Source organism: Gadus chalcogrammus, chromosome 15 (genome assembly GCF_026213295.1).
Source record: "Gadus chalcogrammus isolate NIFS_2021 chromosome 15, NIFS_Gcha_1.0, whole genome shotgun sequence".
In the NCBI taxonomy this organism is placed as follows: domain Eukaryota; kingdom Metazoa; phylum Chordata; class Actinopteri; order Gadiformes; family Gadidae; genus Gadus; species Gadus chalcogrammus.
Genome location: NC_079426.1, coordinates 2,396,309 through 2,424,241, shown reverse-complemented (window position 1 = coordinate 2,424,241; position 27,933 = coordinate 2,396,309). Strand labels below are relative to the sequence as shown.

General features: G+C 45.8%; 1 protein-coding gene across 1 annotated transcript; it reads right to left on the bottom strand.

Annotated features, from left to right (window-relative positions):
• Window positions 1-1,116: 1,116 nt before the first annotated feature.
• Window positions 1,117-22,697, bottom strand: mlip (muscular LMNA-interacting protein). Its single transcript, XM_056609855.1, has 11 exons — window positions 21,992-22,697; window positions 15,502-15,636; window positions 13,125-14,858; window positions 12,357-12,428; window positions 11,504-11,575; window positions 10,749-10,832; window positions 10,467-10,532; window positions 8,499-8,549; window positions 7,629-7,685; window positions 7,367-7,495; window positions 1,117-3,452 (listed from the first exon to the last, which is right to left on the bottom strand). Exons 1-11 carry the CDS (start codon window positions 22,022-22,024, stop codon window positions 3,216-3,218), a joined length of 2,670 nt encoding a protein of 889 aa, XP_056465830.1. The 5' UTR covers window positions 22,025-22,697; the 3' UTR covers window positions 1,117-3,215.
• Between the last annotated feature and the right edge of the window lie 5,236 nt (window positions 22,698-27,933).

The window sequence follows — 27,933 nt, the reverse complement described above, 5'->3', positions numbered from 1 at the left end:
CTTTTATTCACTTGGTCAGCTCTAAGCTCAAAGTTTTTTGTTTGACAAATAATAAACTCATATTACGTTGCTTTAAATGCAACTCATCTTCATCTTTAAACAGATTCGAAATCGAATGGCTGTGAAGTTTCTCCTCACACTTGTGTGTAAAAGTGTGATGAAGGGTTTCTCCCAGCGTCGGGGCAACATCTACAAAGCTCGTTGATTTGCGTGGGCCAAGTAGGGGGAGGTGTTTGAATGAGGAACCTCTGGGTGGCCATTATCTCTGCGATGATTAGAAAGCGCTATTGATCGGCGCAAAGACAGCGATAAAAGATATTTGATAAGCTTCTTCAGGAAAAACAAATGTTGTGTTTATGTGGATTGCAGGCAGCTGACAGCGGAGAAACCAGCCCTCACTTCAGAGGAGAGAAGCAATGCAACGAGTCAGAAATACAAACCCTGTATTTATTCTGCGCTGCAGGTATCTTTAAACTGGAGAATACAGAAATGAATATTAAATAGAGGTTGCCAACGTACATACCCAGAAATAAAAGAAAGGTGTGCACAAGCTGTCTCCACAAATATGGCTTTGAAAGGGGTGTGCATAAGTTAAACTATTTATGTGCTTGGTGTGTGTGTGTGTGCGGGCGTATGCTTGTCTGTGAGCATGTGCGTATCTGTTTCTGTGTGTATCAGCATATTTGTGCATGAATGCGTGTGCGTTTGTCTGTGAGTGTTTGCATATGTTCATAAGTGTGCCTGTGAGTGTGGGCATGTGTGCATCTGTTTGAATGCCAACCTATGCGTTTCTGTGCGTGGGCGTGCTTGCATGGACGCTGTAAAGGTATAAGGGGGACCTTATATACACACTAAGGTCCCAATCTTGGTGTGTCATCATGTGTTCACAATGCTAGGCAGAACGCTGCTCTGGGACTGAGTGCGACAGTACACAGGGGGCCTCTCTGTGCCGGGCTGTCCATTTGATCCGTCTATCTTGCAGTGCAGTGTGGGTAAGAGCCTGTCATTGAGCTGCGCGTCGTGGCGGGCAGGTCGGCCTTTATGTGGAGGGGGAGCTGATCTCGCTGGCTTGCCTGTGCCCTGCGTCAGCAGAGGATACACGTGCTGGCTGTCACAAAGGCCCCCCAGAGGCTGCTAGTGTGGTTCGGAGCACCTCGTCACATGTAGAAGGCAGTGTTACCTGGCTCAGTGCATGCTGCACAGAACGCCGCTTGATTGACACACGTGTCTGACATTTGACGATATTAGTCTGATAGCGTCAAATGTGAGTTAATGTAATTTTGTGCGTTGCTGTTAAAAGACAGAGGGTTGGGACATGTGGAAAATATGCAATGTTGAAACTAGAAGACAGTTTTTAGGGAGGTTTAGGAATAGAACTGTTTTATTTCAAGTTATAACCGGTTTCCGTGATGTCTTGTTTTTTTTGCATTCTTGAGACACAAACAAAAACCCAATGTACAAAGGTAGTTTTACAAATGAAGCCCCATCTAAAAATTCTAGATTTCTCTTCCAATGCAGTCAGGGCTGCATTCCAAAAAAAGTCTGGTGATTCTCCTCGCACTTCCTGCTAAATTTCCTGATGTTTTTCCTTGTTCTATTCCAATTGTCAGAAGCTCCACAAGAGGCTGAGTCGTTCGCCAAATCGTCTTGGGTTGCCCAGGATACATCAGTGTATCCGAAAAACAAGTGTTAATCAAGTAATTCTACGACTAAGCCTCTGGACAATTGGAACAGAACAAGGAAAAGCCTCAGGAAATTTAGCAGGAAGTGCGAGGTGAATCACCAGATTCGCCTCGCCTCAAAAAGAGGCTCAGTCGTTCGCCAAATCGTCTTGGGTTGCCTAGGATACATCAGTGTATCCAAAGAAGTGTTAATCAAGTAATTCTACGACCACGTCTTCAGACGTTACACATCACGCCTCTGTGTGGCCGCAGATTACAAGCAGGTTTTGTTACAAAGCCTGAAGAATGTGACTGGTTTGTAGAGCTGAGCCGGCTCAGCTGTCCCAATCTGAATTCAGCATCTGTCCTTTATCGTGCCCGTTCTCGAAGCTCAAGAATCAAGGACAAGTATTGGAAATCCTGCAATTTTGTTCAACCAACTTTTGCCCTCAAAATGAAAGCCACTTCCTAATATCATCAGGGTCCCAATAGGGACGAGGAGTTCTGAGGAACAACAACAGACACGTCCCAATGCACCCTGAAATCACACACGCACGCACGTACACACAGAAACACAAACACACACGCGCACGAGTGTGTAACATCAAATGATAATCCATGTGTGCAACTTTTGACGCTGTGGAATAACCTCTTTCATTCTTGCATTCTCTTTGATGGTTTGTGTCCATCAATTTTAGACGTCTCCCACCCTCTTTGCACTTCCACTCTGTCCTATGTTGTATTATTCATGTGTGTTATGCGTTAACAAGCCACAAGTTCCCTGCTCCATCAAATTAGGGATTTCATTTTAGGTGTACGCACACACAGGATTTCCTTAAGGGAAAAAGATTTACAGCAACACAAGTTATATCTGAACTATCTCCAGTCGAATAGTCAAACAAATTGTCAAACCCATGTGCTCTCCTAACCTCTTTTCCATGACCTCGATGGAAATTAGTTCAAGCAAAGACGTTGAGCTAGGACAAATGCATTGCTCAGAGAATCCAAGTACACTTAGAATAAGGCTTTGTGCGATAGCAGATGTACACACTTACCCTCCTGTCCACTCATACTCATATATTCCGACATGCAGATAAGTATGTCTGTATGAACACACCTGGTGAACCTTTCCGTAGCATTGGAACAGCTCTTATCATAGCTGCCTACTTAGACACTTCAGGGTCATTCCATTCCTTTAGAAACAGAAGCAGAAAAGACAGCAGCCTCAGTCTGCTTTTCCCTCCATCCATTTGAATCATTCGAAACGGGTTGTTGTAGCAAAGAAAAAGATATCTTTCAAAGAACTTTTTATTCATTGTTTGATGAATGCGAGTTTGCGTGGGGAACAGCGCGTCGACATACATCACCTTCCATATACCCATACGAAGCGCTGTTAACCTTTAACAGTGCCACCCATCTCTCTTCTGTGTTATTTCTCATCTGCACTTTATTCATAGAACTGTACTCAGTCACATATATAAGCAGCCTTGTCCCATAGGGGACGAAGAGGAGTAGTAGTCGAACATGTATAAACAGCCATTAATAATGTGTGTTTTAAATACGGGTGTCAAAAACCTCCGGAAGCACTTCGGCCCGACTGAAGGTGGTCGAAGCACCCTGCCAGGATGCGGGTTTGACTGGAGGAGGACGGAGCTCCTCAGACTCTAGGATGAACAGGGCTGACGTCGACTTCGTTCCCACGTCTTCAAGGCTGCCCCCTTCACTCCGCGGTGGGCTTCTTGAACCCAAACCGCCGTCCTCCTGGTTCCACCTGAGGGTCGTCATCTCTGACTGCAACGGAAACAGAAGAGTTTGAGATGAACTTGTTAAATATACGTCGGGTTATTGAGAAGTTAAACATGATTGTACATTATATTCACATTCGGTAACACTCAACACAAATATTCTTAACGGATAACTTTCGTTGAGGAAACCTTGATGGTGCCACTCTTGTGCTGATAATTTGTTAGTGAAACAAACGCAGTGGAACAAATTGGAGAGTTTCAGCTGTTTGATTCATAAGTACTTTTTAATACAGGTTATTTTCTGCACTTAATTGAGGATATGAAAAAGCTTATGCAAGAGGAATGAGTTGGCTTGTGCAATATGTGGCAGGGGTGGCTCTCTGGCTCTGTTCTGTCACATTGGCACAGAACAAGACAAAACTTGTCAGAAAAACAATCAACAGGAGACATAATTATGATGAGTAGGGTTCATTTTATTGTGTGTGTGAGTGTGTTTGTGTGAGTGAGCGTGTGTGTGAGAGCGTGTGAGTTTGTGAGCGTGTGTGTGCTTGTGCAAGTGGGTAATGGTGTCAGAGAGAGCTGCCTACATCACCACCATCACAGCTAACATCTCTTCTTATGGTTGATGATGTGAACGCAGCTCGCACAATGTGCGGTAACCCACTGAAGACGTAACCAGATACAAATGCGCAAGTGTGTGTTTGTGTGCATTCCGTGTGTGTGTGTGTGTGTGTGTGTGTGTGTGTGTGTGTGTGTGTGTGTGTGTGTGTGTGTGTGTGTGTGTGTGACAGCTCAGTGAGACTCCCAGCTGAATCCATGACAGCCCCGCTGCTTCTGTGAGGGATGTGTGTAGCGCTAACACGCTAACACGCGGCGCGTGCGGTCACCTCAAGCAAACCTTTTGATCGCTGGCGTGTCGATGAGAGCGTTATTATGTTCACACGACTAGCTCTGTGTTCGTTTAAATCAGGGGATTGCAGGCGTCCCTCCGAGTGACAAGAATTCCCTGCACAATGAAAATGATTTAAATGGATCTCGTCGACTATGCAAATGTTTATCGATAATGTGTAACAAAATTAAAAAGGCATCTGAAATGTATGGAAAAAAAGTAACATATACACTCCTAAAACAGATTTTAGGAATGTCTCTGCGTTATTAAGGAGTCGCCAAATCTAGAAGCATAGCCTACTTTATGTATTTGGGGGCTACAATAGCTTTGAATTATTCATTCAACACCGCATGCAGAATCTCACGTCTGGAGAAAAGATTCAGTTTCTGTATTCACTTAAATGTTGATGGAAGAGTTCAACTCATTCATGTTTTTTGAGCAGAGAGAAAGAATGTTCTCGATCAGACGGCTGTTGACTTGCAGGAGCGACAGCTGTATGAATGAGTGAATGAGGTAATGTGAGGCACAAGCTAGAAAATGCTTTCAGTGCCCGCATGGAAAGAGAGACATAAATGCAGACTAATTCGATATATTTACGCATTATATTTATAACTGCACTGCTGTATACTACTATATACTATATAGGGCTTCTGCGATGCAATTCCTGGAAATGTGAAACACCCAGTGGTGCAACATCTCGGTTGCTATCGTATTGTATTGATTTCAAAGACATTCCATTTGACAAATTGCTTCTTTCGTTCGGCGAGGTTGAACTTCGCTCCATTCGGATTGCATCTCAATTGCTACTGCACTTCGGGGGCGATGCCTTGATCTCTGAACACCTGGCGAGGCTTCTCCTCGATCCGGGAGAGGTCGGGCTGGGAGTCACGCTGGGTCAGGGCCTAGGTGATGTGATCTGTTCTGCAGCAGGGAGACCAGCTGTGGCCACTGTATCTCGGTTATGAGATGCAGACCAGTGCTGTGTTCTGATATCCATACTTCCATGAGTACACTTAAACATAGTACACTATTCGCACTTACTAAGTGCGCTGATTTTCAGATTTCACTGTCATTCCAAATCAAACACTCCGTGGTGCACCGACCGGATATTACAATTGCAACTGCCACCACGTCTCCTTCCCCGCAAAACCGCCCGCTTTGAACGGTCGCATAGTAGTTATAAAAAGCTATTAAAACTACAAAATGACTCCATTAATGCAGGCTGTGTGGAAAATGCGCAGACATTGGCTCAGCCTGGCTCCGCCTCTTCCGCTATGTAGCTAAGATGGCTGCCGTTGAGTACGAAAAGTGTACGTCAATCAACACTCCGCGGTTTGACCGTTTTGAGTACACCATCCGTGTCCTTTCAGTACACTTCTTTTCGCCCCGATCTTGCGCTCCGTAGTGAGTGTGGATAGTATGGATATCGGAACACAGCAGGACTATCCCTTTATTAGTTTGAACATAAAATTGTGAGCCTTAGCGATAGCTACGAAACAAAATGTTCACCAAAGTATTATATTGCCTGAAACGTTGTGAAAGGTTTTCCTTTTGGGACTTTGAGTTTGTCCCAGGAAGCGTGGAGAACAGGATGGAAATCCAGCACTGAAAACATGCTATTGAGTGATCAAGGGTTCAAGGCACCTGCTACACTGTAAAAGAACCAAAGCAATTTGTAGCGCTAATTAATAATAACAGGGTTTATTCATGTAAGCTCAGTGTTTTATAATGTCATGCTTGGTTGTGGTTTGAGTTTGTACCGGGAATTTGCATTGTTGTCATCTCTCCGGGTATATTTTGACCCATTAAGTTTTGTTTCATTTGTTAACAAAAAAGCTTTAAAGAACCTTTTTGCATGACTAAATGGCCTTCTGCGTGCCGGTGTAAGTACCATATTGGCTCGGCTACCAGATCGGCTCGGGGTCCGTCGTCTGCTGATTACGTTACACAATATCATTGGCTGTACGCTTGAATGGGCGTAGGCTACATTGTGATTGGCTGCTAAGGGACAGTTGCGATTGGCTGTTTTGTGCTGTAGCTCTGGCTGTCGTCATAGCAACCACAGCGAGCACATGTGTGAGCGCGAGTAGGTCTGTCTAGTTTCGGTTTGTGTTGCCAGATTGGGCATATGTCCCGTTTTTCCAGCCTAACGTGATTCAAAGTAGCCAAATCAGGCTGAAAATTTGCCCAATCTGGCAACACGGACGGCTTATCTTAACAGCCAAGATGATTCCGAGGGATGTTTTGTTTTTAGAAGAAAACTATCCATACAGATAGGTTGGGAATGGTCTATGTTCAAAATGAAAGATCATTACAGGCTCTTTAATTTAAGCCATAAAAGACCTTATTGCTGTAGATAGCGTATTGTGTGACGTAATCAGCAGACGACGGACCCCGAGCCGATCTGGTAGCCGAGCCAATATGGCACTTACACCGGGTTTTAGCCCTCCTGCTCCGTAGTGGATTCTTGAAAGCGTGCGTGGGAAGTGTTTACCCTTTGAGCTGTCCCCTTCCACCCATCCATCTCTGCCTGCAGATGGGTTAGCCTTGCATAACTGCCTTTGTTCAACTAATATAACATTGCCTTTTATTATTTATTTCGCAGAGTTCATGCTTAAGGATTCACAAAAACACTACCATGAATGTTTAAATTATGCTAAGCAGTGTTTCTCAGAGTCAGGACTTTCCAGACACTTAGGGCCCTAAAACAAGCGGGGTAAAAAATAATGTGCCCCCCTGTGCTCATCCTACTCCCCGAAGCGGACACGTCAAGAATATGTAACATGGGAACCATTTGCCGTTCTTCTTGAAAATCTGGAAACTGAGATAAGGTCAGACGAGACACAGAGAGTGACGAATGGAAAAGATTGGCAGACTGACGTCAAGATGCCATCAAGATGATCAGACTGTCAGAAAGACAGGTTAGAGAGAAGTCAGGCAGAGGCTGACAGACAGACAGACAGACAGACAGACAGACAGACAGACAGACAGACAGACAGACAGACAGACAGACAGACAGACAGACAGACAGACAGATTGACGGCCTGTGACTGACAGATCGTCCGCCCTACCACAGAGCTTGGGGCTGCGGGTGTGTCCACCAGATAGCGTGCAAAGGGGTTGCATCGGTTTGCCCCGGCGCGGTCTTCCACTTGCAGCCTCGGAATGGCAATCATCGGTCGAATGACTCCAGGTTTAGTCTAGGAGAAATGAATACATGCATGAGAACTTGGAAGTTAGTTCAGAGTGTTGTTGTGGAGATTGCAGTACGCTGCTCGGGAAACAGTGTGTTGACAGGGAGCAGGAATAAAAAATGTGAAATCGATTTGGCACCTGGGTTTCTGCCGGGATTCTTTCCAGGGATAATGGCGTTGGGCTCCTTACAGTTGCCTGAGGACACAAGGCGGGGTTTAACGGAACATTATGCCTTTTATAACGTCTCCCATGGCATTCGGTTACAATTGTCAGGTATAAATATTTACCCTGAATTGAATTACACATGTATCAAGAATGCTGTGTGAAAGACACTTTGCGATCTACTCCTTGTTGGGGAGTCTCCAGAGACAACGAGATCCAGGGTGTCGTGTTGTGGGATGGATATCGAGTTGGCAGGTTGACAGTTTCTGTTCTTTCTACGTGTGCAACAGCCTTCAATATTTACAGCTTGTATATTTAATAAACCCCACACACTTCTATTTAATAAAACAGCACACACTTTTCCGTTTAAAGTAAACCCATCTCAGTTTATACAAAAGAAGAATAAAACAAGAAGAACAAAGAACATGGACTACCACCACTTTTCAGTTTAAAGTAAACCCATCTCAGTTTATACAAAAGAAGAATAAAACACAGAAAGTCATGAAGACGAGTTCAAGAAATTTAACTTTTGACGCGCCAAAGCGTGACCCTTAGCCGCGATAGCCAATCAGCGATGAGCTTGACCCGATGTCACTGGCAGAGAGACGGAGGACGCACAGAAGCAGAAAGAACATGGACTACCACCACTTTTCCGTTTAAAGTAAACCCATCTCAGTTTATACAAAAGAAGAATAAAACACAGAAAGTCATGAAGACGTGTCAACAAATTTAATAGTGCTGCCAAGTTAATAACACCGTAATCACACCGTAACCAGAAGTACTTATTTCTATACTTTCAATCATTTCTAAACTTGAAGCAAAACAAACAAAGGGCTTTAAACTTACATATTTAGTCTCTCGCCCCGTGGGCCTCCCTGTTGAGTTGAGCTGCGTTTGCTGAAAGACAGGAGACCGGGGAAGCCGACCACAGTGAATAAAGGTACGGCCACACTAAACGCGTAACGCGCGTTAGAGGCGTAGAAAATGGGTATTTTTGCATAGGGAACCATTGGTTTAGGCACGTAGATGCTTTACACGCGCTAAAGCAGCCCTAGGCACCTAAATAAGGCGCCCAACGCACCAACACGCCAAACAAGCCCAACGCACCAACGCGCAGAGTTCAAGAAATTGAACTTTTGACGCGCCAAAGCGTGACCCTTAGCCGCGATAGCCAATCAGCGATGAGCTTGACCCGATGTCACTGGCAGAGACGGAGGACGCACAGAAGCAGAAAGAACATGGACTACCAAGTCATCGTTTCAGTGTGTGCTGAAACGATGAGGAGGTGGTGAAACTCACCCAGCTGTGAGCGCCTACGGAGGATGTCATGCACTAGAGTTTAGATTCTCTGCCCGAGCCCGAGCCGACCCACGGGCGGGGTCGGGCCGATATTTCCCACCACTATCCTCGGGCCGGGCCTTTGATCGAGCGTTTGTCTTTTTTTTAAATCATTGCTTTATTGGCCTAATCTGAGGAGAAATCTATGCCATAAACAGAAATATTATAGGCCTTTTTACACGGGTCTTCTCAGTGCCGTGGAACGCTCCGTTCACTTGCATGGGTAGTAGTCCGGTAACTTGTCAACCCCGCCCCCAGCATCTTCGGTTGCTAAGCGACGTCAACGTCTTTGGCTGACTATTTCTCTGCTGATCAACACTAAGAATGCTGGTAACGAATAAATTGTAAAAAGACACACCATGTGAAGTTATTGTATCGTGTGATAAGCGGAATAATGTATAGAACGTCGCCGGTCATTATCGAAAATAAGCCCCTTCAGGGCGAAGCAAGACACCTCCGCTGGGCGGGCTCATCTAGCTGAGTAGGCGCGTTGAACCATTTTTGTGACACACAATGATCAAGCGTCAGGTTAGGCGCGTTATGGGCGTAATGCGTTCAGTGTGGCCGCAGCTTTGACCTAACATCCTCAAAGCTCTTATGTACTTCAGGGTGGACGGAGCCTTGTTCAATCTCCTATCTCTACCTCAACACTCGTGGTTGTGGTTCATTACTGACGGGGATAGCTAATGTATTATCTATCTGCTCTCCTTTTAGAATAATATAAACATTTGCGCCTTCATCGACAAAGGACACAAACACAAATAATATATGCTTACATATTTCTAAATATTTATCTATATTTCTAAATATATATATATAGATATATATATATACAAACAAGGCCACAAATAAAATAAACACAAGCCGTGTTCCATTAGAGTATAGTAACAATTTCAGCTTTGACAAGTAATGGTTTTCATTCTGTTGCTAGTGCTGCAGGATGGCGATAATTCTGTCAGTTGCTATGAAGCCCATCACGCAGAAATTGCCATTCCTGGGAGATGTGTATTGATGTTTATCATTTCATTCTGCATTGCATAATACATCAAGAACAAACAAACAAATAAATATGAATCCAATACATTTTTCTTTTTCTCTATCATTTATAATTGGCGCTGTTCTGTATAATTATATTTTTAATGGTTACATTGTGTTTTGGAGCTCTTTTCGCATACCATCAATCTAACCATAATTTGCTCATTGCTGAGGTTGAAAGCTTATCCTTTTATTGGATATTCCATTTACATAAATAGACATACACAATTGTAGGTGGAACCCGAGCATACCAGTTTGTTTGCATTTAATATGTGTGGGGATAACTTGCGGAGACTTCAGACGGGCTGTTTTACAAGCTGTTCCCACTCTGTCCAAGTTTCACTTCAGTTGTGGCCTTTCCCTTTCGTTATGAGACGATTCTGGACCCAACCCTGAACCCTGTTATCTCCCATCAAGCGTTAAAAGTGTTGTATTCCGTACCTTCAGACCCGTGACCAGGTGGCTGGACTCTCCGGACGGCTGAGCCGAGAGCGAGGAGACCTTAGTCTAAAGGGTGAGGAAAATAAAACCATCAAAGGAGTCATTGAGAAGTGTACACCTTGTCAACACTTATCTCCTGCCACACAGGGACCACAATGGAAATAAGCCTTCTGGCTTTATTGTATCAGCCTTGACTATTTATGTATTTGAATGGTCAAATAAAATCAATCAATCAATCAATCAATCGTTCATCCAGTGTTCTACCACGCAGAGCTCGCTCACTTTGGGTACGCCGTCTTCCAGTATCTTATCAATGACAGCGTACAGCTCCTCTGACTCCTGTCTGAGCTGGGCAGGGGAGCACATCTGGGCGGGAAGACAGGAGGGGACGGGGATGTCAGAGTGGAGAGAGCAGTCAGGCGAGGGTCCCTCCAGCTCTGGGAGTCTAGAACGTCTGTGTTTACGAGTCAAGTCGAATATAGCCCCTTAATCACAGTCGCGGTCTCACTGCCCCACATTATACGATACCAACCCCCCCCCCCCCCCCCCCTAACCGTAAACCTCCAAAGGGCAAGGGGATGAAGACTCCTGCAAACCCAGAGGGAAGACACTTTGAGAAGGAGATATCAGGATTTTCCCTTCCAGGGACAGCGGCAAGAGCAATAAGTGGCAGGTTGGCAGACATACAATTGCAGCAAAAAGGATCAGCAACGACAAAGAGAGGCAAAAAAATGTACGTGAACACTATTACAAATAATGACTACAATCGGTTGTAACGTATTTAGCATTAAATATTAGTAACAAGGACGATTTAGTCATTTCAGACGCTTTTATCAAAGGGGACTTCCAGTGAACTCAGATACATGTGGAACAGGGATGAGGGAATCTTACTCCAGGCGAACGAGCTCATTGGGGATCTGAGAGCTCGCCCAGCGGGGGGTCCCCAACACCCGGGGCCATGCCACTCTCCTACCAGCCGCCATTAAGTAATGGAGGGTTGCTAATGTGATGATTGAGCACGGCGCTCCAGGAGTTACCTCGGCGTGTGGGTCGTCCACACCTCCAGCCCCACTGGGGACGTCCTCCCCTTCCACCTCCTTGTCTATCACCTGCCGATGCAAAGCGTCAATTCAGACCCCGGGGAGTTCGCTACTATAGGAGGCTAGGCTGACGTGACGCTATGATGGAATGGTATTCAGTTATGTATGGCAGTCAGGAAGCTCAATTCTCTCCCCTCCTTCCTACCCCCCCCCCCAAAAGAAGGGGAAATTGCTGCTATCTTACTGACTGTTCTTTCTTTTTGCACTGTTACCATTACCGTTACAAATATCTGTAATACTTACAGAACTTTGCTGCCATTACTGACTGCCGTTTTTGTACTGCCACAACTCAACTTAACTTATAAAGAAACTTCTGCTTCTCTTCGATTTTATGATTTTATTGTCTATCTTTTTAATATTAGTAATGTCCTTGTCTCTTATGCACTTTACTTTTAGTGTTTTCTTATTTGTTGTGTACTTTTAGTGTTGTCTTATCTGTTCTGCAAGTGCACTTTATCTGTTCATCTCGGGATAGGTAAGAAACGTCTTCTCGATTGCTTTGAATGTTACACGTGAAGTCATTTACATTAAAGCTGACTTTGACTTTGATATAAAATGTCTGACTTATACTGAATCATACCGCTGTCGACCTAGAACAGCCCAAAGACCTTTCCCGGGGATAGGCCTTATAGTTAACTTTCTGCTCGTTTATGAACCAAAACATCACATTAGGATACATTTACATATGATATTTAATAAAAATCATAATAACCTCATTTATGTTTCAACATCCGGACACATATCTTTTAAATATTGTGGTACATATTAAAAAACAATGAGCTTAACTCACCTGCTGATCCAACAATAAGGTGTTGGTGGGGATGGCAGCCAGAGACTTGTAGCTTGACTTGATCTTGTGTGGCTGTGAATCACCAAGGAGACAGAAGGGATAAGATATCATTTGTGGTGCTTGGTGTTCTTTGAACTGAAACAGCGGCCTTGTTGGGGCGTCATGTCTATTTGGGGGTCAAACTGCAAGCAGCCACATCTATCTGCCCATTTTTATAAATAAAAATAAAAGAGAACAAGCAAGCTCGCTGCAATCGACGTTCAAATTAGTGCTGGGTGTTTCTGTGGTGTGGGTAAATGAGCGGGTTGCTTCTGGTTCCCGTTTGAAGCTGGTGTTTGGGATTATACAGTTCCAACAGTTTACCCCATGCCATAAAAAAGGGGCCGATGCTCTTTTCCCCCCATATGTCACACAGACCTTTTCAATTTGGGGAATTCATTTCAAACCTCTTCAGAAAGAACCTTCTACTTTGATTCTACTTTGATTCCAGTTCCCTTTTATAGTTTGCTTTTGGCTTTGTTGAAACGCTGCAAAACTTTAGCTTCAAGACCCTTCCTGAGCCAGGGACGCACACAGCCAACGTGTACCGCGGCGAAGGGAAGTAGTTCAAGGGAACATTGATATGAAAAGGAATGAACACGGGGTCTTTATCGAGACGGAGCAGATCACTCAAAACCTGTTAGAAACACACACAGAAGGGAGAGGGCGTCGACGCGTCGACACGGCAGGCAGACGGCATGCAGCCGGCGAACACCAACAAATATCTACCTTCCTCTTATTTCCCTCCCTGTCGGTGTAGTCCGAGCCCCGGCTGCCCGGTCTGGGAGACGGCGTGGAGCGCAGCGAGGGCGACGGGCACGGGGACGGGCGGGGGGTGAGGTCGCGGGCCTGGGAGGCGGGCGAGGGCGAGAGGGTGAAGCGGTCGGGGGTGGAGCTGCGAGAGCCGTTGGGCGACGGCCATCCGGGGAAGACGACGGGAGCGTAGCGGGAAGGAGACAGGCAGGAGGAGCGGGGTACGGGGACGGGCGAGGTCGCGTCCCTGGGGGAATCAACCGGGCCGGGCCCGGGGAAGGAAGTGTTGCCCGGCGCCGGTGACTTTTTGGCGGGATACTTTGGCGGCTCGTGGGAGTGTGTTTGAGAGGCGAAAGGCTGGTGTTTCTTCAAGCAGGACTGCAGAGATCGAGGTGGCGGAGAAATGCAATCAAGCCTGGCGGTGGCAGGCAGCGGCGGGGGACTGCACACCCGCCGAGGCGAGAAGTTTCCCGCGGCCGTTGTTTTGGGCGAGGGCTGTTTCTGTTTGGCTGGACTTGTCTGCCGGGGCTCGTCCGCAGACGACCCGGGGTCTGTCTGATTAGCACCCCCCTTTGGGCCGGGGGAGAGGGCTCCGGAATAGCAACAGGGGCGTGACGGGGGCGGTCGTGTCGGCTCCGTCCCCTCATCAGGTCCGGCGGGATCAGCTCCATTAGCCGGCCCGGCTCTGGGCCGGGGCGCCACTGATTGCGGCGGAGGGACCCCCCGCCCTCCTCCTGTGGCCCGGAGCGCAGCAGGACCGGCCACCGGGCGGGAGAACACGGTCTGGAACACCGGCCGCTTGTCCGTGCGATAACTGCTCTCCGAGGCCGGCGTTTCCGTCGGGCGGGGTCCCGCGGCGCGGCCGTCGGGGAGGTGCACCGAGGGCAGGGCGGGCCGCTGCCTGAAGGAGTCCCAGTCCCAGCGGCTCTGCGTCGGGGGCTCTGCGGCGGGGGGGGGGCCCGGCGACGGCGACGGGGACAGGGCGGCCCGGGGGGACACGGGGGGCAGGCCGGAGGCGGCCGAGCAGGCGGTGCAGGAGGCCAGCGTGATGTGGTTGATGGGCCAGCAGGGGGAGTAGGGTCGCTGCAGGGCGGGGGACAGCACGGGGAGACGGCCCTTCCTCAGGATGGCCGTGAGCAGGGACAGCCGGGTGAGGGGGGGCCGGTGGCGGCGGGGCGGCGGCGGCGGGGAGCGGGCCCCCTCGGACTCGGCCAGGCTCTCGCAGGACGACTGGCAGGAGGCCCGGGGCAGGTGCAGCATGCTGGCGCCGCTGGCCAGGGCGTGCCTCCGCACCCGGAGCACGGTGGGGGTGAAGGCCCCCGACCGCGCCGAGGAGCAGGGCGAGACGGCGCGGCTCGGCGTCAGCGGCGGCGACGCGGCGCCCGACAGCTGCATGGCCGACCAGCTCCGCTCACGGTCCCAGCCGTCGGAGAACAGGGACTCCCGGGAGGACGCCCGGCTGGAGAACAGGCTGGAGGCGTCGCTGGGGCTCTGCACCCTGAAGTCTGCCGCCGGCCTATTTGCGACGACACCCGAGCCGGACTCGGCACCGGGACAGACGGCGTGACAGCGCTGCTGGGAAGGGCTCGGGTGTTTACCAACAACGGTCTCCATGGGAGCCGCTGGGCGACGGCGCGTGCTGTCAGCCTGCGGACTGAGCGGAGGTGAGGGGTGAGGGAGGGCCACGTGATCCGCCCAGCAGCGCATCGACTACAGCAGAGGGAGAGGGAGAGTTGGGGGGAAGGAGAACATGATAGGCGGTGGACTAGTGCGCTCACTCACTGGGGAGCTCTGTGTCATTCCTCTGGAGAGCGCGCGGCATAAATCAAATAGAACAAACTGGTAGAATGCACTGATGAAAAGGAAAAAAAGATGAAGCCCTGGCGAAATAGGACTGGAGAGAGGGGAGAGGAGTTGACTCTGGCACTCGAGATCAAACAATATAGTGTCTCGAAGCACTTGAAAGGAAAGGCCATACTTATAGAGCATACTTATAAATAACAGCTAAAAATAAAGCCATTTCTATCCGTTTTAGACAGTCGTCTTCACAGATTCCTGACACCATATGCAGGACTACTTATGGATAGTGCATATAATTAGAAGGTTTTAAAGGTAACCTAGGTGACAGCCCGTCAGGATTTCCCATCAATTGTCTGACATCAAAGCATTATATATGTGTCAGGAATATATCAAAACAATACGATAGTGTACTGTACTATATATGTGTAACACACGTTCAATGTGCACAACACTAAACCCTTCATATTACAACATCCATAATGCTTTGAATCTACCGACCTATATGAATCTGTCATCAAATCCAGTATCAATAATTACTCCCAAATCAACTTACCTTGAAATTTGTCCTTTCTTGCGCGGAGCTTTTAGCTCCTTCCTCCATTGCGGGATTCACATGAAATATTCCCGCTTTATATGTCCAAGCGTGCGACATGGCCTCCCGGATCCGTCGGCGGAAAACAGCTGAACTCTGACCAGGGAGAGAGAGAGAGAGAGAGAGAGAGAGAGGGGGGAAATGAGGCAAATGTTAACTGGTGGGAAGGTAACCCGAGCAAGCCCACACTGAACTCTCTGCCCAGAATTGACTTGTGACTTCCCCCCCTTCAGGGAAGCACCGTGACCTCCCCCCCCCCCCTCCCCAGGAGTGTGTTAACTTTCCCTGGAGCACATGCTCACCACATAGGATTCGCACGCGCCAGCAGCACATGTGCTGCTGCTGGGATTAGCACGGCAGGGAAAGCCGCAGCCAAGCGGGTGTGACTGTTACATGGGACTGAACAACCTCGTCTGCATACAGTGCTATGTGTTTGACAAAATGACCTCCACACAGGTTTGAACTAGGTTGGATCCGTAGGGCATTGGTGATGAGCAGTGACCAAGGCAAAGTTAAAGCTGGAATGTAATATTGCTTGAAAGCTCAAGTGGGCCCCCCATTAACGCTGGTAAAATGACCGATGACAGTTTGAAGCATTCAAGTATTCTGATGTTAATATTATATAAGGTAATCATACCTTCTCGACAAACCCTTGCCTGTCCCTTAACTATTAGCATCCGTGATGACATATGTCTTACGAGGGAAGTTATGATCAGGTTTATCACCAGACTGATGTTTAATCCATCATTCACTCGATCGACAGGCATTATGCAATGAAAAGAATAAGCATGATTTACATTTTTGAATCAGGATTCAACAGGCTGCTGGAAACATTCCTGCACATTTGTCGACCATACATTATGAAACTGAGCTTCCTGTCCCACCCCATCCCAAAGGTCCTCGACTAGATCGGGATCTGGGAACTTGGGAGGGCTGCGCGGCTTTGGGGAACACGGCAATTTCGCATGTGACAGAGGATGTTGTGCAAACAAAATATGTATAGCTACATAAAACCGCTCATGTCAATTGCAACGGGTCAACCCACTTGTGAGATGAACTCATTTGGCCCCCGTGGTTGTAAACAACTATATTTTGGACGCTTAAACGTCAACAAGAGAAAACAGAAGGGCTGAAGATGAGAGAGTGTGATTATTCGGTCAGGATATGATTAACCATCGCGTCTTGCCAAAGGCATACTCGGATCGCTTGTAAATTATGCCCTATTTCTGACGTCCAATCTGACACTGATAGGACACTCAGGAACACTCTACAAATAGACATAAACTGCCCAGCCAACGAGATAGAAACATTAGCATTGAAACACGCAACCTTGAGTCAACCTTACAGACCATTGGCCATAAATGATGGATGTCAAGGAACACTTACTGCTCAAACGGCAGGGACATTTAAAACGACATTCAACACATGATAAAGATTTCTATTCACTTCATCACAGACATTAATACCTCACGCCTCAATACTCAACATTCATTAGGAGGGGACTTTGGCTGGTTGTCAATTAAAGGTGCACTACAACATGTCGGGAATCGAGAACATTGACCAGATACATTGGATGAATAATTAACCAAATGATAACGTCCTCTTGTCTTTAAGAAATGAAAAGAAACTGTTTCCATGTAGTGTCTCATCTCATCTGTGTGTGGAAACGGTGAAATACGTCGTCGTGAACAAATCGCTCAAATGCTTAAAGGGGTCATATTATGCCACCAGGTGTGAGTGTGATAGCCTTTTAGCCTTCTGACATCACAAGTGGCCCAGTCCAGCTAGATGTGTGCTGGATAGATCAGTCTACCAGCCTAAACGTTGCTCATCTATCCGTCACACATCTAGGTGAACACGCCCCCTTGTGATGTCAGAAGGTGCCGATTTTCAAAACGGCTCGTAACGGCTAATCACACTCACACCTGGTGGTATTGATACATCACCTTTAAATAGACCAGCCAGACAAAGGAAACAACAGGACACACAGGTGCGCAGAATCACGGTCACACCCGGTTCACGGTTCGGCGTTCAGTCGCTTCTCCAAACGTCACTTTAGCGTGCTAAACCAACAAGCCACCACGGTATCTGGAACACACCCCGGCGGCGGTTGTGGCCCCCTGCTGGGGAGACCTTTGAAGCCGCTCCCCAGGCACCCTGCTACGAGTCAGCCTCATCGGTCGGTGACTGTAGCTGGTGGCGGTTCGACCGACGCCGTATATAAATAACCAGTCCTCGCAACATGGCACTGGATTACCATTTAGATTGAGTTGAATTGCTCAGCAACCTATACGCTATGTTAAAAGATCAAGTGGAGAACGGGATGATCTCAATCAGACAGTCTCAACGGGATGATTAAAATGATTACAGCATCTTGTTCGTTACCATCTGCAGCACACACCCTGATTTGATGCTTTGTACCTTTCGTAAACAGGGAACCACATCCTTATGAATAGCATGTAAATGTTTACACTTATTCTGAAATTACTCTTCAAATTCGTCTTATGTTACGAATATTTGAACCACGTGAACGCGCACACACACACACACACACAAATACATACACACACACACACAGACCACACACAAACTATTTGGATGATAACAGACTGCAATAGTAGAACCTACTGCGGACTGCTCTCAAACACACTCACACACGCACGCACGCACACGCGCACACACACACACACACACACACACACACACACACACACACACACACACACACACACACACACACACACACACACACACACACACACACAAGGAAAGAACAGATACACAACCATTTAATAAATCTAAAACTAATGAAACATTTAATATTCCCATTAAGGGTTACAATTATGGCCAATGTTATTTGAATAACTGACCCGTAATTAAGGACGGCCTGTTAATTACATTCGTTATCATAATGTACCTTAATTTGGTCTGCTTGTAGTGCTCCAAGCTCTACACACGTCTCTGCATCAGTGATCACGCTTTTAATCTGCGTTCACTGCGTTCGCGGAAGACGAGAGATAGTGAGCTTGATATAATTCCACCGGATACCTGAGAGAACAGAATGAAAGGTGTGTTAATTATACCTGTTCCTGTCAAGCACATTGAAGGAGAGAAATCAAGGGGGCTTTCACATCGCTGGGATTCATCAATTCAAAGATGAGGAAATTAACACTCCAGTGTCCATATTACCTCGATGGGTGGAAGTTGTTTCTCTGCCTGATACATTCCCAAAAACGTTTTGTTGGAGGAAAGTTTTCACAACCTTCCAGGTACGCCAATGGTCATGATCTCCTCCTTTATCATTTTATATTTCTTGGGAACATGTCACACCCATGTGGAAACTCCAAGGGCCTCAAGTGATTCTTTGGAAGGGGTTGTGCCTCTCATCCATATTAATAGACATGGGCCTTGGTTTGCCTATATTTATTGTTGCCGTGGTAATGACGGGAGGAGTTGTAATCTCTTGTTGATACTAATCATAGATGTAGTGAGATCATCTACCCAGCCAAGGCACACAGGAAGTTCCCCTAGGGATCAGTAGAAGCCATAGCAGTAGGCGATTGTTCCTGGACTTGATTGCTCACCATTAGCACAATGAAGATCTCTACGTCTCAATGAGTCGTTCTGAATAGGCTTCATTTGCAGAATCTGAGTTTCATTGCCAGTACGTTTTTACGTACTAGGATGCGCCATTAAGCATGACTATTGAATGAGTCATTCAGCAGATAGTTGTGTTGGGTGTATTCAGATGCAGGTCACTAAGCAGCAGGTAGGACGCGGAAGGGGTTCTGATATATCGGCTGGCCGTCAAACAACCTACGGGCCCTATGAATATAACCACCTTATCAAGGGGGACTAGTGTATGAGTCTTACCCAGCATGTAACAACTGCTCAAGGATATGGAATAACACAGAAAAATAGTGAATAAATAAATAAAACCTGGACCGGGCCGTGGCAGGTGAAGAGTTGAGCAGGAGAAACGCTCAGGAGAGAGGAGCGGGTAGTACATCAGACTACGAGGTCAATACAACGAAGAAAGCGAACATATCTCCTGATCAATTGGGAAGACTTCCCAGAGCCGTGGTTTTCATGACCAGAGCTTCGCTGTCGAACTTCAAAGGAGAGAATAATGAGGAAGATTAAGAAGAGATGAAGAAAACGAAGACGAAGAAGAAGAAGAAGAAGAAGTAGAAGGAGAAGAAGAAGAAGTAGAAGAAGTAGAAGACGAAGAAGTAGAAGAAGAAGAAGTAGAAACAGGAGAAGAATCAGAAGAGGAAAACAGAAGAAGAAACAGAAGAAACAGAAAAAGAAGAAGAAGAAGAAGTAGAAGAAGCAGAAGAAGAAACAGAAGAGGAAAACAGAAGAAGATGAAGAAGAAGAGGAAGAATGAGAGGAAGTAGAAGGAGAAGAATAAGAAGACGAAGTAGGAGAAGAATAAGAAGACGAAGAAGTAGAGAGAGGAAGAAATAAGAAGACGAAGAAGCGTAGGAAAGGAACAGAGAAGACAGAACAGAAACAGAAGAAGAAACAGAAACAGGAGAAGAAACAGAAGTAGAAACAGAGGTAGAAGGGCAAGTGTCAGATGTGTGCTGAAAGGTAAAAGACCCGACGGTGGTGGGCGAGCTCATTGGTATGCACCTTGGAGGTCGAGCCGCCAGCGAGGGCGTATTTTTAGACACCTCGTTGAAAGGGGCTGACTTTAATCTTGCTTTGCACAACCATCGCTGCAAACCGCAGATAAAGGAAAAAGTGAATAGAAGACGGAATTGGGGAGAGTTCTCTGGCTTTGGTCTGATTACCCCACCCGCCCTCCCCAACCCCCATTCTGTCCCAGAACTTCTGCCGCCACCACCCTGTCCTCCACTTATATTTGTGTCGCACGGCAGCAGATCACGAGCTCTTAAGGTCAACACCGGCCTTTCCGGCCCGCCACCTTAAGTTTTCCGTTGAGCGTTTAATTGCCACAGGAGTTGGCGGGGTCATGTCGTACACCTCGACAGCCCCCCCCCCCCCCCCACCGTAGACCTCCTGGGGTGTATTTCCTCCTCTGGGCCTTTCCTCCCCCACACGTCACCCATGGGGAGGCTGAGGTGACTGGGTTATTGCTCTCGCTCTCTCTCTCTCTCTCTCCCCCCCTCTCTCTCTCTCTCTCCCCCTCTCTCTCTCTCTCTCTCTCTCTCTCTCTCTCTCTCCCCCTCTCTCTCTCTCTGTCTTTCCCTCCACCCTCTCTCTCTCTCTCTCTCTCTCTCTCACCCTCTCTCTCTCTCTCTCTCCCACCGTCTAAATCACTGCGTGAGGCAAGACCACCCGTCTCACTCAGTGATTTAGGGGGTGGGGGTTTGCTGTGACTTTCCCCCCCCTCGCGTGTCACGCACGCGATTGTGATGTGACTCGGTTATTGCTTGTGTGCGCAAGGTCAATATACCCAGCTCTCTCGCCCTCTCTCTTTCTCTCTCTTTCTCTCTCGCTATCTCTGTCTCTCTCTCTACCCATAACTAGGGGGTGCACGCTGATTTTGGCAAATGTAGAATCAAATAAATGAAATATTTGATTGTATTTAATTCATGTTTCATAAAAAAAATATCTTCCTGATAATGTATGGATGGATGTTTAAATTCCAATGTTTCAGTCCTGTGACGATCCCCGAGACACTGAATGTGCATAACTCTGCTGCCACGTCAGAACATCAACAACGTGGCGTGGCACGTGGTGGCACTAATGAAAGAGTTTAGTGGCAGACAAACACCCCTCCCTTCAGAGACGAGAGTCTGTGCAAATAGAACGGCCTCCGCCAGCTGTTCGCGGCAAAATAAAAGTGTGCTGCTGTGCATGTCCACATCAGAGAAGGTTTCTGATAAAAACGGAAAACCAAAATCCCTATTTACACACCGAAGACCATGCCGACGGCCTTTATGTAGTCCGATCAAATGTCTCTATGACGTCAAACGATGAAAAGCCCCTAATATCAACACCGCTAATCTGTGTGTAGCTGTGAGGATATTATATTAAAGCGGCAAAGTGTAACATTGCACCTAGCTTGTAGCTTAAAATAACCTGGACATATCTGTAGACATGCATAGACACACAGTTGCACAGCCAGTGAGATTGGATAGAACACTGTTACGGAGTCTTTTGAATTCTGAGATTCTCCCTCCTGCAATCTAGGACGGGCTCAATCTTACAAATTGCGACTTTATGAGTTGTCACTTCGATTATATGAGCATGCATGGGATGTAATGGAATTTGTAATGGTTTTGTTTGTGTGTGTGTGTGTGTGTGTGTGTGTGTGTGTGTGTGTGTGTGTGTGTGTGTGTGTGTGTGTGTGTGTGTGTGTGTGTGTGTGTAAGTGTAAGTGTGTAAGTGTAAGTGTGTGAGTGTGTGTTTGTTGTTGCGATTGGGGTACAGGACAAAAGAGAGGAGCTGTGTCGAACGCAGCTTGACACCATCTTACCTTACCCAGATGCCCGTGTTGTGAGCTCTCCATTCCAGTCTCAAGTGGCTTTACATAACAGCTCCGGTGCCTTCTCTGAGGAAGAACACTAACAAAGTGTTTCTGCTACTAATTGTCTTTAGGGATAAAGTAAAGAGTGAGTGGTGTTCCCTTTCATCTCAGATGTGTGTGGTGTGTAATCTAAAACTGGTCCGTTGTTGCCATTTGGCTGCCTTTTATAGCCACATAACGTCCAGAAATAGCCAGAGAACGTACGCAGCACTTTGGGGTAGTGATAACAATGTCCACACTGGTAGCAGGGTACACCACTGTCACTTCCCTTGAGCCATTGCTTTGGTTTACTTCTTAAAGTCGGGACAAAAAAAATATATTCTCAGAACGTACCCAAAAGATGTTTTGCCATATTGTTGTTGTAGCAGTGTGTTCTGTGTTACGAACATTGTAATTCCACAGCTCTCCAAAGAGAATAACTTTGACATTATAGCATTTAGAGAAAAAACAACATCAAGAACATGACAATGTGTGGATTACTAAGAATAGAAAATGGGTGCAACAATGCCACACACGTGTGCAATATGTATTTCTCTCAGGTAGGTGTTCAACACTGAGCATCACGGGATAATCAATTAAGTACATAGTCTTACTTTTTGAATTATTATACGAATTATGGTATAATTGCTTTTTGGTTGTTTTTTTTGCATATTAAACACAACTCAAATGACAGGGACGATTTCCCTTGTTATTCAGTGTTTTAATTGCTTCCAGGGTTAGATAATGAATGGTGCGGTAAACAGTGATAAGTTATGGCAAGAAATCATAGAAGAACTTTTGAAAGATTCACAAACTTTTGGTTGTTTCTATGCCCATCTAGCTCTCACTGTAAAACGGCAGATTATCTTCAGCGTACACCTGCAAATAACTCAAGCGTACCTTGAGCTCTCCCCTCTCGCCTTGAGTCTAATGCAACGTTAACGTTATTGCAGAGTGTTGTACTACTACCACTGGCTCTACTGCTAGACCAGCTACCGTCTCATTAATATAGACAGTCTTTAATTAATGACTGAACGGACAAGATAACGTTAAATATTCATTTGAAAAGATAAGAATGTCCTCAGAATGATTAATAGGAGCCGGACACCTCGAGGCTGTTCCTTCGAGTCTTTCTGAACGATTACTGCAGAGAAAAAATAACATGTGAAATACGCAATTAATATTGAATAGTCCACCCGGTATCACGCGATTGCGTGCTCCTGCGCACAAACGTTAATCTATTGAAGCGTGTTCCAGAGCACGATAGTCCGACTTTTTGCGTGTTACACAGAACGAAAATGTAAACCAATGCATTCTGAATGGGAGTGTTCTAAGACAATTAAGTGCTCCACAAAACGGTACGAGAGAGAGAGAAAGAGAGAGAGGGCAGGGACAGAGGAGACAGAGAGAGAGAGAGAGCGAGAGAGAGCGAGAGAGAGGCTTCAGAAAGGGTGTGCGCAGATAGTACATTGCACCCTAGTTATGTTTATGCCCAAACCACAAATGCTATATTTAAGCAAAAGATCACGACAGGCTGTGGTATGTGCTCATTATACCACTGTTAAGGGGCGTTGTCCGGCCCCGACGCGCAGCGGAGGGCCGGCGACCCCTTCACAGTGGTATAATGAGCACATACCACTGACTGAAGTGAACTATTGCTTTTATACAACGGTTACTATTATGGCAAAACGAAAGTCATAGACACTACATTTAAAAAGAAACCAAGAAAGTCAAAGTAGCCGTTTTATTAAAGAATACAAAAAAGTAGTCCCTCCTGGCTGCCGCTATGCATCGACGGTCGCTATGCAACACACTTTAGCGTCCCTCCGAGAGAAGGCTCCGATAGAGCGGTTCGCCGGCAATTTATCCTATGGAGCAGTTCACTCGCCGTGTGCCTAAGCTTTCGTTAGTCTCTCCATCGCCTTGCTCACTCCCGGAGTAACATTTACACCCTCTCCATCATCCAACATATGTTTTACTTTGTAACTGTTTCTACTTCCAGGCGCGGAGTGATATGCAAAATCATATAAGCCCCTTCAATCTTTCACAAAATGATCGGGCGTCATAGCAGTTATGTATACGCTCATTATACAACAGTTGGGAACCAATCAGATCGCTGGATTTAGGTCCCCCGTTGTACAAGTATATTTATACAGTGGTGGAGGTATCACATATATGAAAGAGGGCATTCAATTATTCTATGATCAATGAGGCCGAAGCCCTAAAGGAAGTGATGCAATAGGTGACGAGGGTCAACAAAGAACCCCTTTTATCAAAGGGGGTCTCAAAGGACTCATACGCTTCAACACCGGCTGTAGCAGAAGTGTTGAGACGAAAGATGATACATATTTATTTCATTACATTGTGTCGTTGATATGCATTATTGAAAAGTTGCAAGCATATGGATTTAATGCAATATCCACAAACAGTTCAAAATGGTACCATGAAATGTCTTGTTTATTGTATTAACCAGTTCATTTCTCTTTTGTGAAAGTCACCAAAAGTGGAAAAAAGTTAAACGCAAGGTCACAGGTAACCCGACCCCGGATAAGCGGTCGAAAATGAGATGAAGGTCACAGGCTAACAGTGGAGCTGTGATGGGAACCAGCAGCCAAGAGCTTCCATGGAAACTTTCTACCCATGTTAAATAGATTTAGTTGGCAGTTCCTTTTCTGCCCATTCTTTTTTAAACTTGTGGAAGCACTTTGCAGTACTGGGAGACACAATTTCTAACGGCAATGGAGCTAGATTCTAAAAATATCAAAAGATGCCCAAAGCATCTAGCTTTAACCCATAGTTGTGTTTTATCAAATTAAAAAATGTCAGAGTTTCATTGACCACAAATTGAGCAGAAATATTTTGCATACAAATCTTTAAATAGTTTAACCACATTAAGAAAAATACATTTGTTAATTTTTTTATTAGTGAAGCCACAAGTTTTGCACATTATCCAAACAGAATACCTGAAATGTTGATATTTCAGCACTTTCGGGTTAAAACAAGAGAAAAGGACAACCTAACAAGAGTGAAAAGTTTGGGTTAGGTGACCTATAGTTCAAAGATGTCCCTGGTCAGGTAGACTAAATAAAAGTGTATTCCCAATTGCTCCAGGACAGTCGTGTAATTTACTTGTGAGCTCTCCCTCAAGCCTAGAGAGACATCAGTGTTGAACCACCAACTGAAAGAGGGTATTTGCCATTAGTATGAGTGACAACATTTCATGGCTATTAATTTAGTTCATTATATTTAGCCGATTTGAATAGACTTTTCTAGCAGGTGAGGCTGTCAAAGAACTAAATATGGAGCAACTACAAAAAGTAAATTTGCAGCATGACCAAATTATACAAAAAGTATAGGAACTGTTCTAGCAGATATGTTTTAGAAGTCTCTTTTGATAGGCAGGGAATAATTGTCTTTGTCACCCTGTAGTCATGCCATCAAATCTGTTGGGCAAAGTACCGCTACTGATTAATCCAGTAGACTCACCAGTCAAGTCCCCCTAGTTAGAAAATGGAAGAAACCCAGTTAGTCATGTTAATTATTCTGTTGTTACAAATGAAGACTAATACTTTCCACATATTGCAATCCAAGTTACTGGCTGCAGTCTTGGATTTTATAGTTCTATATGAATAGATTCAATTTACTAAACTATTAATCATGCTTCAGAAGAATTAACCTTTCTTGGATGGCAGATCTACCACAAGCCTCCATTGCCACAACCTCCAGATGGCTTACGACCTACGGCAACTCCTCGACTACTGCAAGCCAACAAATTGGCTCTTGCACACCAGACACGCATTTTGCTTTATTTTAGGTTTTCAAGCATCTTAAAATACCCAAATCATCGCTCCAATACACAACTCAGCTAATGGCCTACAAGGAAATGCTGAAGCTAGTGTAAGTGATGGCGATAGAAATGGACAAGCTTGCGTGTACAAATATGCAACTAGAATTGCAAGGTTCACAGCCCAGTTGCATAAGTGGTCACAACCGTTGGATTGTAAGCAAGGGTAAAAAAATAAATAAAAAAAAATAAAAAAACTTCCCACAAACTAGTCAACATGGTCAATTGAAAGCCTGTACAAAACGACCCTGGAATAGTCAAATGCAGCTTTACTGCGGATGAATTAAGCCAAAATTGCATAAACATCCAATGGTAAACAGTATACAAATGCAATCAAGGTTGCACTCACACTAGGCCATCTGGCCGTGGCCGTCGCAACTGTGGCCTGGCCGCGGAAGGCTCTTGTACATACACCATGACGTCGCAAGCATCCAAACAATTCTACCAAACCTTAACCAACTAGTGAAAAATGGAACAAAACTTTAGCACACACCCAGTGACTAATCACTTGTCCAGGGGTGTTCCAACGTGGTTTACCAGAGGGCCTTGTGGACTTAAAGTAAGCCACACATTTGAAAGAGACAGCACGGAATGACGTTAAACTAAGCTAATCTACAGGTTACTAGTGCTAGTGCAATTACATGAGCATTTTGCACAATATTTGTACTCCAATGCTACGTAAAGCAGGCTTCTTCAGAAACCCGTAGCTTGCTACATTGAAGGGCAACTGTAACAAATCCTGACCAAGACCGAAAGATGGCTCTGGAAGCCACTACGGCACACGCAGCAGATTACTGCGTGGACCGTGGTGGCTTCCAGATCAACCCTTCGGTGGACCATTCATACACATGTATTCCGAGGATGTTTGAAGACTAAGTTGGTATGGGGGGGCCCAAGGGGGCCCCCCCATAGATCTTGTCAGTCAGTCATCTAACACCTGTTAAGAAAAACACACATACATCACAAGATACAAATCAGCAAAGCTAGGTTAACAAACAGCTGCAACATGCATGTCAAGGTGCAAAGAGCAGGGTTACTCATGGCTTGTGTCCGAGGAGACAGCCCAAAAACTTCAACATTTAATAAAGGAAAATAACTTTTACTCACTGCGGTGGTCAGTTTCGAAGTACCATGCATGCTGGTAGCAATATTGGTCTGGGCTGCTCAGTCAAATGCCCACAAAAACAAAGACGCAACAACGCATGCTTCCAGTTTGTATAAAGTGACAATAGTGATCTGCAATCTAGATCGAAAACTTTCAACACTACCTAAACTCAACCTCGATTGACACAGGCCGATGCAAAGTAAACCAAACCCATTGTGTCCACCTTTAATAAAGGGGTGCGTGACAGGTGATCTCAATAAGAGCTAATCAGAAAGAACACACTGTGATCGGCCATGAGTGAGACGTTCAAAACGAGAACGAGGATTTAACACCAGACGGAATTGTTACAATTCAAATTCAAATTTCTTTAATATTGGATAGGTTATGATATCAATGATTTGGGCTTTGAGTAGGCCTATATTTCTTAAATATATTTCTTAAATTTTTTCAGCCCTTCACCTTTTGATATGAAATCTATAATATCATCTTCTCTATAATTTGCCCAACACATATTTTATTCTTATTCTTTATTTTGCCATTCATATTGAATCTTTACTGTGTTTTATTGTACAACACAAACATCGAATAATTATTGATAATACTCTCCCATTGTGTTGATATCCATCTCCTTGGCTGCATTAAGACGAGGCTCGGGTCAGAGCAAAGATCGGGATCCACACATGATAAGGGATAAAGTTATTTATTAGAATAAAGTAAGTATCATGAAATCTGTAAAGGGATTAGTGTAGCGTATGGAAGATTAGAAAATGTGCGATTATATGGTTGGGACAGAAAGGTTTACGGATTATCGCGTGATCTCGTGATCTCGCGTGAATACGGCTGGCTCGCAAGGCAGCGCTACGCTGCCGTTACGCGCCCGGTAGGAATGGACGCAGGGCAGAGGACGCAGCCGTTCCGCGGCGCGTACGCGTCCGGTGGAATCCCGGTGTCACCCAGACAGAC